Here is a 15,471-nt window from a genome sequence, read left to right on the forward strand (position 1 = left end):
CCAGCCTCGCAGGTATCCGGGTGGCGCCTGCCCACACCGGTCCCCCTGCTGGCTGCCTGCGCCCGGCTCCCCCACGGTCCTTGGGGGGTACTGCCGGCCTCATTCCTCTGCCGGGCACGCTCCTGTGTGGTTGCTGCTGCCAGGACGTGCCCCACCGCCGGGGGCCTGGCGTCCAGAGCGGGCCCCAGGCTGGACACGCCCCCTCCCCGGGCCTTCGTCCCGCGCTGGGCACACCCCCGATCCCGGGCTGCCGCCGGCCTGGAAAATTGAGCCCGAGGCCTGGGACCGGAAGTAGGCCCCAGGCCGGGCCCGCCTCCATCCAGGCCGCCGCTGGCCTCACATCGTCGCCGGGCTCGCTCCCGGCCGGGAGACGCCGCAGGGGTTCGGACTCCAGCCGGCGGCCGGGGCAGACGCAGGGAGCTGCCGCTGCCCGCCCCGCCGCAGAGGGTCCCGAGGGGGGCTCTCGCTGTGCCTCCTTGCCCCCCCTGCACCTGGGGAATATCGGATGGGGGGCCTTGAACGCCGCCCACGTCTAGGGGGGAGCAAGGGGCAGGTGCCGACAGGGAAGCCCAGGCAGCCCTGACGTGGGACTGCACTGCCTGAGCCCCGTGCACCGCCATCGCTGCTCTGAGGAGCCTATCGAGCTCCTGGAGGTCCGCCATTCTGGGTGCTGGGTCTGAATCCTTCGCCGTCCGGAATCACAAGGGAAGGTAAGACCCCTCCCCTATAGCTTATATACTCCCCCCCCTCCCCTATAGGGACCCTTTTCCACCAATCCCCTACGATGTCCCATAATCCCCTTATTTCACTTTATTAACCCCCTCACTCCCTCCCTTCCCTTTGGTCTTGTCGCCCCTCCCCCCTATGGGGTCCATGGCTTTCTTAGCCTAAAGCCCGCTACACACGCTTCAATATATCTCACAATCCGTCGTTGGGGTCAAGTTGTAAGTGATGTACATCCGGCATCGTTTGTGAGGTATCTGCGTGTGACATCTACGTGCGATCAGGATTAAACGCAAAACCGTTGATCGCAAACACATCGTATCTTTGTCTAGAATTGAGCGTTTTGTTGCACAAACCTAGTCAATTGTAACGTGTGACATCCCTCATACGATTTTGGTGTCTGATGCTATGTGCGCAGGTGTGCGTTCTGCACCGCAGCTTAAAAAAGGTCCGCTTCAGAGCGCAGCTGAAAAGCTGCGTTCTGAAGCGCCTCACAATGTCTGTCATTCACTAATCTCTGAGAACAATAGAGAAGGGGTTTATGCCGCGCTGTTCATCAGGAAGGAGGACAAAGAGATGATCAATGTTCCTTTATTGTAGCTTGTGTCTACGCGTTTCAGGAGCTCTGCTCCCTTCATCAGGACATATAGCACAAAAAAACATATGTTTTTTTGTGCTATATGTCCTGATGAAGGGAGCAGAGCTCCTGAAACGCGTAGACACAAGCTACAATAAAGGAACATTGATCATCTCTTTGTCCTCCTTCCTGATGAACAGCGCGGCATAAACCCCTTCTCTATTGTTCTCTGCTATTAACCACGGGGGCTGCAGCAGATTTCATCACTACAACATAAGCTTTCATAGTAGTTGTGACTGTCACAACTACTTAAGGTGAGTACATTCCCTTCATTTTTCCCCGAATATATACCGGGTAAGACCCTATTGCGCTTTTTCTTTCCACAGTTTAATTCGCATTCACTAATCTCTGTCAGTCGGTCACTATCTCTCTGTCCATGTCAGTCTATCCCCCTCTCTCATACTCACCGATCCCCGGCGCCGCGCTGCACGGCATTCACACTGCTCCGGCGGCTTTTACTGTTTTGAAAAAGCCGGCCGCCCATTAAACAATCTCGTCGCTTTCAGCTCTGCTGCATGGAGGTGACCGGAGCTGCAGAAGACACCGCCGCTCCTGTCACCTCCACACAGCAACTGAAGACAGCCGCGCGATCGGCTGAGCTGTCACTGAGGTTACCCGCTGTCACTGGATACAGCGGTGGCCGTGGGTAACCTCAGTGACAGCTCAGCTGATCGCGCTACTCACCTCAGTTGCTGCGTGGAGGTGACAGGAGCGGCTGTGTCTTCTGCTGCTTCGGCCACCTCCATGCTGCAGTGCTGGATGCGACGCTGGAGCATCCTGGATTCCGCCGGACATGGAGGGCTTTTTTGGGCTTATTAAAGTGGTTAACCAGGGTATATGTTTGTGTTTTTTATTTCTAATAAAGGATTTTTTCGGGTGTGTGTGTTTATTTACTGTAATTTACAGATTAATCATGGAAGGTGTCTCATAGACGCCTGACATGATTAATCTAGGACTTATTGGCAGCTATGGGCGGCCAATAACTCCTTATTACCCCGATTTGCCAACGCACCAGGGCAAATCGGGAAGAGCCGGGTACAGTCCCAGAACTGTCGCATATAATGTATGCGGCAATTCTGGGCGGCTGTTGGCTGATATTGTTAGGCTGGGGGGCTCCCCATAACGTGGAGCTCCCCATCCTGAGAATACCAGCCTTCAGCCGTATGGCTTTATCTGGCTGGTTTTAAAATTGAGGGGACCGCACGCCGTTTTTTTTAATTATTTAATTATTTATTTCACTGCACAGTATAGATATGCCCACAGGCTGCTGTGATTGGGTGCAGTGTGACACCTATCACTCAGCATGGGGGCGTGTCTCACTGTAACCAATCATAGGCGCCGGTGGGCTGGGAAAGCAGGGAATACGAGATTGTTTAATGGGCGGCCGGCTTTTTCAAAATAGTAAAAGCCGCCGGAGCAGTGTGAACGCCGTGCAGCGCCGGAGATCGGGGATCGGTGAGTATATGAGAGAGGGCTGCTCAATTCAGTTACTCAGGAGTTTAGCGGTCACCGGTGGGTCCTTCACTGGTGACTGTTAATCAGGACGCGGCACAGACAGAGCCGCAGCATGACAATGAAGTCGGGTGAAGTTCACCCGAGTTCATTCTGATCGTGCGGCTCTGTCTGTGTCTGCTGTCATCTGCCATTCAGCTCTGCTACATGGCTGTCTGTGTCTGCTGTTAGCGGCCATGTAGCAGAGCTGAATGGCAGATGACATAGTAAAAACGCATCCCTACACATTACACACGCTTGGCAAGTCAATAAATAAAAAAAAAAAAAAAAAAGGTGCCCAATGCATACGTCACAGAACACATGATCTAAAGGATCGCACACAAAATTGATCAATTTAACATAGGCTACTAACGCTCGTGTGACAGCAAATGAACGACCTACGTGCAATCTCAAAAGATCCCATATGCAACCTGGGCGTGTCACATCGCAAATGCGATTGTACAACTAATTGCAACGTGTAAAGCAGGCTTAAGGCTACATGCGCACACTGCATCTTTTTGTGTTCACAAACTGCAGCCAAAACTGCAGCCAAAAAAGCAGCAACAAAGCAGGAAAAAAAGCAGCGTGCGCATGTAGCCTAACAGTTTAGTGGAGCTTGTATAACATAGTGAAAGAATTAGACCATGCACACACTTCCGGTCAGACATTAGTTTTGTCCATTTTGAGGCACAGGCAAATGATTAATCTCTAGTGTTGAGCGAGTATGCTTGTCACTACTCGGTACTCGCACGAGTATCACTGTACTCGGGCTACTCGGAGGGGACCGAGTAATTTCACGATACTCGTGCTGTACTCGTGGTCTTCATGTTGGCACTCTTTTTAGAGCCAGCCCTTATGCAGGGATTGGCTGGCAGACCAATGCAATGCCACAGCCCTGTTGTGGAATTGCAGTGATTGGCCGGCCCTCACAGAATGACCGTGCCTTTAGCCCGACACTTCCCCGCTCGGCTACGGCCCCTCCCGCACTCCACTCCGCGTGTATATTTCTATGCACGCTTACACACACACGCACGTTTTTTTTATTAATTTACAGTTTTATGGTTTCTACATGCTGCCGGTGGTCATTTCAGAATAATACTCGGGTCTCCCATAGGATAACATTGGGCTCGTTGCTCGGGCCGAGTACACGAGTATCTTGGGAGGCTCGGCCCGAGCCTCGAGCACCCGAGCTTTTTAGTACTCGCTCATCACTATTAATCTCCAATATAGATCGGTTGGAAAAGTTATGGAAATAGAATCTGTGTCTGTTTCAGAGCCGAAGAAAAAGTTCCACATACAGAATTTTCCTTTTCATTGTATAAAAGCCACCGTAATGACACTCAGGCAGAACCAATAACAATCAATGCAAAAAGAAATGTGTTCTAGCTCACCGCTCTGGTGTGTAAGTCTGAGGAGTAAACCAGCTGATCCTGCACGGAAATTCCAGGCACAAGGGGATAATAGCAGATACAAAGTAACGAATTCATCTGCCTGTGATCCGCTGGATTTTCGTTACTTTGTAATAACAATCAATGGGATCTCTCTGCTCCCAATATACATCTGATCAATTTGGGCATTAATTCTATTTGGATTCCTCAAAATACAAATTTAGTGTTTTAACGTAATTATCAACCCAGGCTTTGTTACCTCAGTATCCATATTGATTATATAATCCATTTATTTCTTAGATTATTTCACTTTATTTCTCTGTAAATTGTTTATGCCTTATACATACTCCATGATTTAGGATGATGATGACTATGAGAATCCCGATGCTCCAGATTTAGATGCAGATTATGAATCCCCGGCTGGAGAAGATGAAGATAGTAATAACATTGATGACTACGAACCACCTCCTTCTAATAATGACATCCTTCCAGTGAATCCTGCAAAAACAAATTCGTCCAACCCAGATTACATTGGTAAATGAATTTAATGTATATGCATCTTTTGTAACTATTATTGCATTTTATTTTGCATGTAAAGGGTATGTGCCCACTAGAAAATGGACTTTTCTTAAGAAAAATCCGCACCTCTGGCAGAATACCGCATCCGCGGCAAAAAATGTGGTAAAAAAGTTTTTCCCGCGTTTTTGCTGTGGTTTTTCCACAGGTTGGTTATCTATGGCAAAAAAACGCATGTACCTGCAGAAAAGAAGTGACATGCACATTAATTCCGCAGCAGAAATTCCGCGGGTAAGGCTATGTGCGCACTAGAAAGTGCCTTTTTCTTAAGAAAAATCCGGACCCTCTTAAAGAATCCCGCACCCGCGGTAAAAAAACGCACCAAAACAGCAATGAAATCTGCATGCGGTTTTACCACGGTTTGCCGCGGATTTACCACGGATTTTCCGCAGGTTAGTCCCTGCGGATTTTTACCATTATCTATGGCAAAAAACGCAGGTACATGCAGAAAAGAAGTGACATGCTTATTAATTCCGCAGCAGAAAATACGCGGGTAAATCCTTGGGTATAAAAAAAACGCAGTGTGCGCACAGCATTTTTTAAAACCCATAGGATTTGCTGGGGAATGACTACAGCAATATTAAGCGGGCTTTACACGCTACGATATATCATACGATATGTCGTCGGGGTCACATCGTAAGTGACGCACATCCGGCATCGTTAGTGATATCGTAGCGTGTGACAGCTACGAGCGACTGTGAACGAGCAAAAATACTCACCTTATCGTTGCTCGTTGACACGTCGCTCATTTTCAAAATATCGAACATCCTTCTGTGCTCCGATTGTTCATCATTCCCGAGGCAGCACACATCGCTCCATGTGACACCCCGGGAACGATGAACTGCAGGTTACCTTGAGCCGCTGGCATTGCGGAAGGAAAGAGGTGGGCGGGATGTTTACGTCCCGCTCATCTCCGCCCTTCCGCTTCTATTGGCCGGCCGCTGTGTGACGTGGCTGTGATTCCGAACATCCCTCCCCCTTCAGGAAGTGGTTGTTCACCGCCCACAGCGAGGTCGTTTGGAAGGTAAGTACGTGTGACGGGGGGTTACAGCATTGTGCGACCGACACGGGCAACAAATTTCCCGTGCCGCACAAACAATGGGGGCGGGTGTGATCGCAAATGCGATCGCACGATTAATTGCAGCGCGTATAGCAGGCTTTAGACACATTTTCTGCAGCAAATCCGCGGTAAATCCGCAGCGTGCGCACAGGGCCTCAATCCGCAGGTATAAAAAAGCGCATTGTGCGCACAGCATTTTTTTTATACCTATAGGTTTTGACTGCAGAAATGTTAGACACAGTTTCTGCAGCAAATCCGTGGCAAATCCGTGGTAAAATCCGCGGTAAATCCGCAGCGTGCACACATAGCCAAATAGTGAAGAATATGGCAGATGACTTAAAATCAGTTTAAAATAAAGGAAATGTTCCCAAAATGAAATATTCGACAATATATTAGTAAATCATATGGTGATAATTATGTTTTTACAAAGATATTGATGTTTATCCATAAGCTTTTATGAACATATTGGCAAAGTGACAACAAGGAGTGCAGCCCTTTTGTTGATGCCACATATTCGAGTACCTTTTTACGCATGTAACCAAAGAACAATAAGGGAATTTAATGTGCTCTACCCATAATTAATTTATATCTTTGGATATCTGTGCTGCACAAAGTGCAATCCATTAGACATATGAATGGCATAAGATTTCCACTATATTTTAAAACTTTTTCTCTTGAGAACTATTGTAAATATATTGGGTTGGGCCACAGATTTGCCTCCCACCCCTTGTATCTACCTGCTAAGCTACAACTGCTTTTCAGACATTTTGGAACTGTTTCCGACTGCAAATAGTTTAATAAAACTACAACTACCCTATTAGGTTTGAATGTTTGCTCTTTACCGGGGATGTGTTACATTTGGATTTTGATTGGGATTTGCAAATCTGCATAATTCTTGAGACTTCAGGTTTAAAAGCGTACAGCTTTCCATCATGTCAACAGTGAGAAAATCCATTACATATCAGTAAGATTATACTCTAAATTTACATTGTTAGTACAAAATATGCACCAAATATCCACAACATCCCAACCCTATCTTCTTAATGGTCTAGCTATGATCCATAAAACCCTCCACATTATATAACTGTCAAGTTTTGTGATGAACAGCCGATTTATGGCTTAATATTGCTCTATTGGACAACACTTGCTCCAGCTCAAGACCCAGAGTTTATTCCCAATTACCCTTTCCCAAGTTCCATCAAATTTAGAGCACACAAATAATTTATCAGTTACCTTCATTGCTGGGATCTGCATCAAAAGCCTGTAACATTAGTGGAAACATAGCTATAACGTAGGTCTTCAGATGTGTGCGCCCTTAAAGGTGCTTCCGATGCGAGAGTATCAGAAGCAATATGCTAATGACCCTCTGCTGCCATCATCAGCAAAGGGTCATGCGACTGTGAAGGGATCTTGCGATCATATCACAGCTGCAAAGAAGAGGGAGGGAGCACTTTCTGCCCATCTTCTCTGTGGCCTGTCTCTGCATACATCGCACCACGGTCAGATTACATGCAAGTGCAGTGAGATGTTTCACACGCTCCCATAGACTTGTATAGCGGTGCATGAGCCGAGACTCGCTGCCAAATGCAGTATGCTGTGATTCATTTCGCATGCCACTATGGCATGAGAAATCAATCGCAGATGGACACTGCTCCATAGTTTTCCACTAGAGTGAGAGTAATCTGATGCTTTATCGGATTGCACTCGTCCATGCAAAATGCAAGTGGTATTGAGGCCTAAGGCTATGTGCGCACTAGACCGTTTTTCCCGCGGATTTACCCGCGGATTTGCCCCGGAAATTTCTTGAGAAATGTCTGCAATCTTTGTGCAGACATTTCCCATGAAATTCAATGAGAAAAAAAAATAGCTGTGCGCACTGTGCGGATTTTTCTCAAGAAAATTTCTTGAGAAAATTTTCTCGAGAAACTTTCTTGAGAAAATGTGCATGTCCATTAATTTCCGCAGGTACCTGCGGTATTCCGGGGGTATTCCGCAGGTAGCAATGATGTGCGGTATACCACCGGAATAGCTGCGATTTACCTGCGGTAATGCCCATCGCTGCCTGCGGTTTTGCAGGAAGCGATGTCATTATGCCAGGAAGAGGAGCAGAGGAAACACACGTCACACTGCCTGGACGCCGCACAGAAGCACTTCCGTGCGACCTCCAGGTGTCTGTGCAGTGTGTGTCCTGCTCCGGCCTCGCGGCTGCCTGCACTGCAGGGTGTCAGTGTCTGCCCGCAGTGTCAGCAGCCTGTCACGCTGCAGCGCAGGCAGACACGGACATCCTGCAGTGCTGGGAGCCGCGGGGATGACGATCGCTGCTGTCAGGAGGTGAGATCATTACCTGCTGTGACGATCTCCTGCCTCCTGACGTCAGCGCTGTCACTGCTGTCTAGGGCCGACTCGCGAGCGGCCCGAGACTGTCACTAGCGGTGACGTCACGGGCTCTCGCGATAAGTCAGTGACAGCGCTGACGTCAGCAGTACAGGAGATGATCACAGAAGGTAATGATCTCATCTATGCTCCTGATGGCAGCGCTCGTCATCCCCTGCAGTGACCTGAGCTGACCTATTGATGTTAGCTCAGGTCACTGCATTGCTCTCCCAGCCAATGGGGAACATTCTGTTCTTCATTGACTGGGACAGCGACTATGGTATGGATCGCCGTGCCCCCCCCCCCCTTATTGGATTACGCCGGACGTGGAATTGATTGTGCTCTTTTCAATAAATTGGTTAAAGAGGGAATGTTTTGGGGAGTGTTTTTTCAAATAAAACTTTTTTTGTTGTCTATTTTTTAATTATTACTGACTGGGTTGGTGATGTCGGGTATCTGATAGACGCCTGACCTCACCAACCCCAGGGCTTGATGCCAGGTGACATTACACATCTGGCATCAACCCCATATATTACCCCGTTTGCCAACGCACCAGGGCGCGGGATGAGCTGGGGCAAAGCGCCAGGATTGGCACGTCTAATGGATGCGCCACTTCTGGGGCGGCTGCGGCCTGCTATTTTTAGGCTGGGGAGTGTCCAATAACAGTGGACCTCCCTAGTCTGAGAATATCAGACCCCAGCTGTCCGCTTTACCTTGGCTGGTGATCCAATATGGGGGGGACCCCACGTTTTTTGTTTTAAATTATTTATATAATTTAAAATAACAGCGTGGGGTGCCCACTGTTTTGGATTATCAGCCAAGGTGAAGCTGCCAGCGGTGGTCTGCAGGCTGCAGCCGTCTGCTTTACCCTAGCTGGCTACAAAAAATGGGGGGACCTCACGTCATTTTTTTTTAATTATTTATTTATTTTATGGCTAAATACAAGGCTAAGCACCCTTTAGGCTACTTTCACACATCCGGCTTGAGCTCTGCGGCTCAATCCGGCTGTGCAAGCTATGCAACGGATGCGGTGAAAACACCGCATCCTTTGCATAGGTTTTTCCTTTGCGGCCAGTCCGGTTTTTGCCGCTTGCGGCATGCTACTGAGCATGCGCAGTGGCAAAAACCGCATGCGGCGGCCGGATGCGGTTATTGCCGCATCGCGCCGCATCCGGCCGCCATAGGCATGTATTGAAAAATGTGCCGCATCGGCCGAATGCGGCGCGATGCGGTTTTTTTTGCCGCACGAAAAAACGTGCCAGGCAACGTTCCATCCGGCCGCCGCATCGGCTACATCTGCCGCATGCGGCAAAAAACGGACGGAACGCAATGCCATGCGGCACAATGCGGCACTAATTAAAGTCTATGCAGGAAAATCGCAACCGGCAGCAAAAAAAACCGGTTGCGATTTTCATGCAAAGTGCCGGATTGTGCCGCATAGCAAAAACCGGAGGTGTGAAAGTAGCCTAAGTGCCACATGAAAGTCACTAAAGGGTGCCAGCTTAGAAAATGCAGGGAGGTGGAACATTATATAGGTTTTTCTCATCTATCTATCTATCTATCCCTCTATCCCTCTATCTATCTATCTATCCCTCTATCTATCTATCTATCTATCTATCCCTCTATCTATCTATCTATCTATCTATCTATCTATCTATCCCTCTATCTATCTATCTATCTATCTATCCATCTATCCCTCTATCTATCTATCTATCTATCTATCTATCTATCCATCTATCTATCTATTCATCTATCTATCTATCCCTCTATCTATCTATCTATTCATCTATCTATCCCTCTATCTATCTATCTATTCATCTATCCATCTTTCCCTCTATCCATTATCTGTCTATCGATTATCTTTATTATTTATTGCAGGGACAAACCTGCGGTAAATCCGCGGTAAATCCGCGGCAAATTCGCGGCAAATCCGCGGCAAAAACGCATGCGGATTTGGTGCGGATTTTTTCCGCAGGTCCGGAAATCTTTCACTGGCAGAAGTTTCTCAAGAAATTTTCTTGAGAAACTTCACATTTCTAGTGCGCACATAGCCTAAGGGTAATTCTCAACATCGGTCATTAGGAGTAGACTGCTCCCCAGCCTCTCTGCTTTCAGGTGGAGCCAGTGCGCTCTTGATTGATTGACAACTCAGACTAGTGGAATCTCCGTTGCCTTGAAATGTGCACTTCTCCAATGCTGCATCTGTAGAACACAGTAACAGTAACATCCACTCTTTGGTCCCCATATACTAGAATATTCCTCTCTCAACCCCCCATGTAGTATAATGTCACCCTCTTGGGATCTATATTGCATAATGTCCCCTTTTCTGGCGCTCATGTACATTTTCAAAAAATCAACATGGTCCTACTCACCAATACTCTCGCCCAAGACGAGTGGCACCTTCTTCCCGCACCATTGTATGCATGTTGCAGGTAACACAGTGCAGTGACATGATTGCAGGGTGCTGTTTGCATTGTCCTCTGCTGCTCCGGGCCTTTGATAGGTTGATATTGCAGGGTGGTTCTATGCTCTGCAAAGATTTTCAACTGCATGTGTGTTTGAGGACACATCCAGCTGAAATAGGAGGAGACACCGGAGTGGCTCCCTCTCCCTTTGTTTTGAAATGGTCTCAGTTGCATTATGTGCTGGTGACCCACCCCAGGGCTGTGGGGACTCGGTCCCGGGCTTTGAATAAGAAGGACACGTCACGGTTACTAACCGATGCCCAGTTCTGTGACCCTGTGGGTCGCTTAAAAGGGGAATAATGAAAAAATGGAAAGAATAATAAAAATAACATTTTTCGTGACGCCACTTGCGGTATGCGGCTAGGTGAGGAAAGCCGCCGCTGCAAAGTCTCTCACTGCTGAGGCTGGTGGTATTAAGCAGCTTGGATGTTAGGACCCTCTGCAAGTAAAGCTGAGCCGCAGGGGAGATTGATGGTGGTCGTAGTATGTTGAAAGTTGGTAAAAGAGGTGCAGGAAGAATTCAGACAACACAGGATCTGTGGTTTAACTTATTCTTTACTCACTGGTTCAGTGGAGCTGCAACCTGGCTGGTGCTGGTCTCTTCCAATCTGGGCCTCAGGTAATCCGGTATTTCTTTTGTCACAGTGCCGGTGTTGTGGCCTGGTGAGCTTTACTTCCATGCACCCTTCTGTAGTTGGTGGGTCCCCGTGGCCTGGAGCGTTTTGGGGTCCCCTCCTGTTGTCACAGTCCTGGCCCGTATAGCAGGCAGCTTGAGCCTCTTTTGGGTTGCACACCTGTCCCAGTCCCTGGGCTCCCTCTTTGCTGCTGTGTGCCGGACACTAACGTTGGTGAAAAACTCTGATGATTCCCTCACCAGGCAGATTTATCAGGTGAGCTTGAAGAGTCTTCCTGAACTAGGGCTCTGCACCACACCGGTGCTCGGTCCCATGAGTACTCACACCGTACTCTCCCGGGAACCGTACTCCTTTAGCCTGTTACCCCAGTCTGGGAAAAAGGGTAGAATTGTTTGTATTTGAGTGGGGTTTATGTGACGCCCTGGACTATCCAGGTCGTCCCAGGGTAGACACAACAACACTACACACCCCCTTCCCAGTTAGGTAACAGCAGTCAAACTAAAAGCCTTGTCACCACCCTCCAGGTTTGATGTCCACACCAGGGGGATGGAGCCAGGCGGTTGGCTCCACCCACCGAGGAGTTCACAGGCCTGGAGGCGGGAACCTAGTAGTCAAGTTCAAGTGAGTAGAGAGAGTGGTTTTGACCGTGAAGGAGGGAGGTTGTGTCCAGAAGCAGACCTGTGCTCACGCCTACCAAAGACTACTACGGTGGCTGGGTTGGAGCTCAGTCACTATTGGCAAGGAGGCAGACGGTAGTGGCCGCCTGCAGGAGACCGAGAATATGACCGGTGGAACCGTAAGGGACCGGGACAGGGTAGTGGCCCGCCGGAACCCAACCGGGGAGCCAACTGGATACAGGAGAACCAGGCAGGGTACACAGACCCCGAACTAGGCTAGAATCCACCACCATAGTCAAATTAACTGATTGCGGTCTGGACCTCAGGGGTTCTTTCCCACCTAAGTCATGATTGAAGGCAACAGCCCAACCATTCCGGATAAGTGCCACCGTCAAGGGCCAGAAATCCAAAGGGCCAGCGTCTGTGGGCAAACGGGCTCCTACGACAGATACACGCCGGGGAGCGGACTACCGGTGCTTAGGCACGGGAGTCAAGATTCACATACAAAGGTGCAGGAGAAAGGCGGACATTACCAACCTAACCTGGGAAAAACTGCAGCCGGCTGCGGGCCCCGTTCATCACTCCATTTGGTTTACCAGTTACTCCAGTGTCTTGTGTCAGAGTAAGTACACCAGTGCCATCAGGCACCGCGCCGTGCTGCACCGTAACCTTACACCTGCACCCGGGCCTCGGCCCACCGGACCCCGGGACCAACATCCCCTACCCACGGAGGGGTCAACACTTAGCTGCGCTACTACATCGCTCTCGGGGGTCCCCACAGCTTCACCACAGCGGTGGTGTCCAGATCACCACAACCCGTGGGTGGCGTCACGAACTATCACCTCAAAACCAAACACCCCACATCCCCACATGTAGTGCCAACTCCCTTGCAGCGCGACGTGACCCCCGGGTCCATGAGAGGCTCGAGCCACCACCCGCAGTGTGACCACGAATCCGAGCGGCTCAGCGGTCGCAGCCGAGCCCGCGGGGCGGTACATTTACCGACACTGGTCTTCCAGGAACCTGAGGTTAGCACTGCACCTATTACTGGGTGCAATACCCTGTGGCACCTGACGCCTCAGGGGCGCCACACTAGTGAGATCATTACACGCTAGCTCGGACTGGTTTTCCTGGTGGGCTAGTCGAAGCCTTCTATGGAAACAAACTTATAATAAGCACTGTATACCCTATGAGAACAAAGGAAAAACAGCTCACCAGACCGTGAATGGATAATAGCATTGCCCAAAAATTCTGGACTGGTATCCAGGATATAATGAAGTAGAAAAAACTGGAGATTCCAGTAACGGTCAGTAAAATTTAAAACATATCTTTATTAGGCATAAAAGTTAAAAGCCATGGAAAAACACATCCATTTAGCTCGCAAAGTGTCTGTGTTACGCACAGGGAAGGGGCAGTTGCAAATGAGGATGTCACCCTGGTTGCCATTGCCCGGTCCCATGCCCTGGGGCTTCTTTTGTAAAAGGGAGTATTTACAGGGGTGAATAGAGTTAATGTCATGTGACGCCACCTGCAGGTTGCGGTTAAGGATAGAGAACCGCCACTGCTAAATATGGGTACTTTCAGAGATGGTGGTGATTGCAGCATTGCAGCAATGGTGTTAGGCCCTCCGCAGGTAGGACCGTGCCTGGGAGATGATGAGGGAAAATATCAGAGACCACACTAGGTTGTCTTTAAAGGGTGCTTTACACGCTGCGACATCGCTAACGATATATCGTCGAGGTCACATTGTTAGTGGCGCACATCCGGCGCCGTTAGCGACATCGCAGCATGTGACACCAAGGAGCGATGATCAACGATCGCAAAAACGTCAAAAATCGTTGATCGTTGACACGTTGCTCCTTTTCATATTATTGGTGGTGCATGCCGCTGGTTGTTCATCATTCCTGCGGCGTCACACATTGCTATGTGTGACACCGCAGGAACGACGAACATCTTACCTGCGTCCACCGGCAATGAGGAAGGAAGGAAGTGGGCGGCATGTTCCGGCCGCTCATTTCTGCCCCTCCTCTGCTATTAGGCGGCCGCTTAGTGACGCCGCAGTGACGTTGCTATGACGCCGAACGCACCTCCCCCTTGAAGGAGGGATTGTTCGGCGGTCACAGCGATGTCACTGAAAAGGTATGTGCATGTGATGCTGCCGTAGCGATAATGTTCATGTGGCATCTTCATCTTTTTGTAGCATCGTTCCTGTAGGCCTCTTGTGATTTGTGACTTACCGGCAGCGCCAGTGTTTCATGGAGCGCGCCGGAGGTCAGAACTCATTAGAACTCTATGAGAGCCTCATTCTGACCTTGTTCTAACCTCATTCTGGCTTTTTTAGTTGCATTGAGAGTTTGTAATGTAACTTCTAACTTCCAGCCAGTCAGAAGTTATGGGCACACAATGGCTCCACGGGATGGATGAGGCGCCAAAAAATCATGAAGCCGCCAGACGTTTAGTAAATGACAGGAGGCAGGAGACTTATAATTAAAGTGCCAATCCAATGCTGATAAAAAAAATAGCTGGAGTGATGCTTTAAAAAAAAATGCAATGTAAATACATTATATTTTTAACACTTAAGGCCCCGTCATGCACAGAGATAAATCTTTGGCAGATCTGTGGTTGCAGTGAAATCATGAATATATTGTTCCATTTGTACACAGCCACAAACCTGGCACTGATTGTCTACAATTTCACTGCAACCACAGATCTGCCACAGATTTATCTGTGTGTGACAGGGTCTTAATGCCATTCATATTAACAATTCACTAATGAACAAAATGTCCCTTTAACATCAGTTCCAAAGGTAATTCTGCACTGCAAGGCTCCAACAGATCTACAAGGAGTAGTAGAGAAAGTACAAAAGTCATATACCACCTTCTTGCAAAAATTAGAAAAGTTTTATTAGAGACATTCATTACAGCAAGAGGTAAAATACAGTGTGTAATATCTACTTAATAATGTTCAAGTATACATAGGGAGTCCCTGAAGAAAAACAAAGGGCAAAAAACAGGATGGGTGAGAACAATAATCCAAAATTGAATGGACATTAATATCTATATCAAATGGTAGACCAAATATCCAAACACCTCATACAAAACTATAGGTAATATAGATCTTAAATACAGATCGAGGGGCCCAATATTCAATCAATAATCGTATGTAGCATGTGGAAGTAATCCAAGTGGATCCTGATGTTAGATAAATATCTAAACCACCATGACCCTAGGCCCATCAATCTGTCACATTTCGACGATAATACCCCTAAACAAATATGCCAAACAGATGAGAAGCAAACTCACCCATACTAGTTAAGTGCCCAGCACGACGTGCCCCGACACGCACGTTTTGTAGTCTTCCGATTATTGATTGAAAATATTGGGCCCCTCTCTCTATATTTAGGATCTATATCGCCTATAGTTTTGTATGAGGTGTTTGGATATTTGGTCTACCATTTGATATACCTATTAATGTCCATTCAATTTTGGATTATTGCTCTCACCCAT

At 48.4% G+C, this 15,471-nt stretch overlaps 1 protein-coding gene across 1 annotated transcript in view; it reads left to right on the plus strand.

The window, feature by feature from the left end:
- The window catches only part of LCP2 (lymphocyte cytosolic protein 2), a 365,493-nt gene that overhangs the window by 214,670 nt on the left and 135,352 nt on the right, over positions 1 to 15,471 (plus strand). Inside the window, exon 7 of the mRNA XM_075342299.1 lies at positions 4,599 to 4,773. Within this exon, the coding sequence (XP_075198414.1) occupies positions 4,599 to 4,773 (175 nt within the window). The remainder of the gene's footprint in view (positions 1 to 4,598; positions 4,774 to 15,471) is intronic.

This window comes from Anomaloglossus baeobatrachus, chromosome 4 (assembly GCF_048569485.1).
Source record: "Anomaloglossus baeobatrachus isolate aAnoBae1 chromosome 4, aAnoBae1.hap1, whole genome shotgun sequence".
Lineage (NCBI taxonomy): Eukaryota > Metazoa > Chordata > Amphibia > Anura > Aromobatidae > Anomaloglossus > Anomaloglossus baeobatrachus.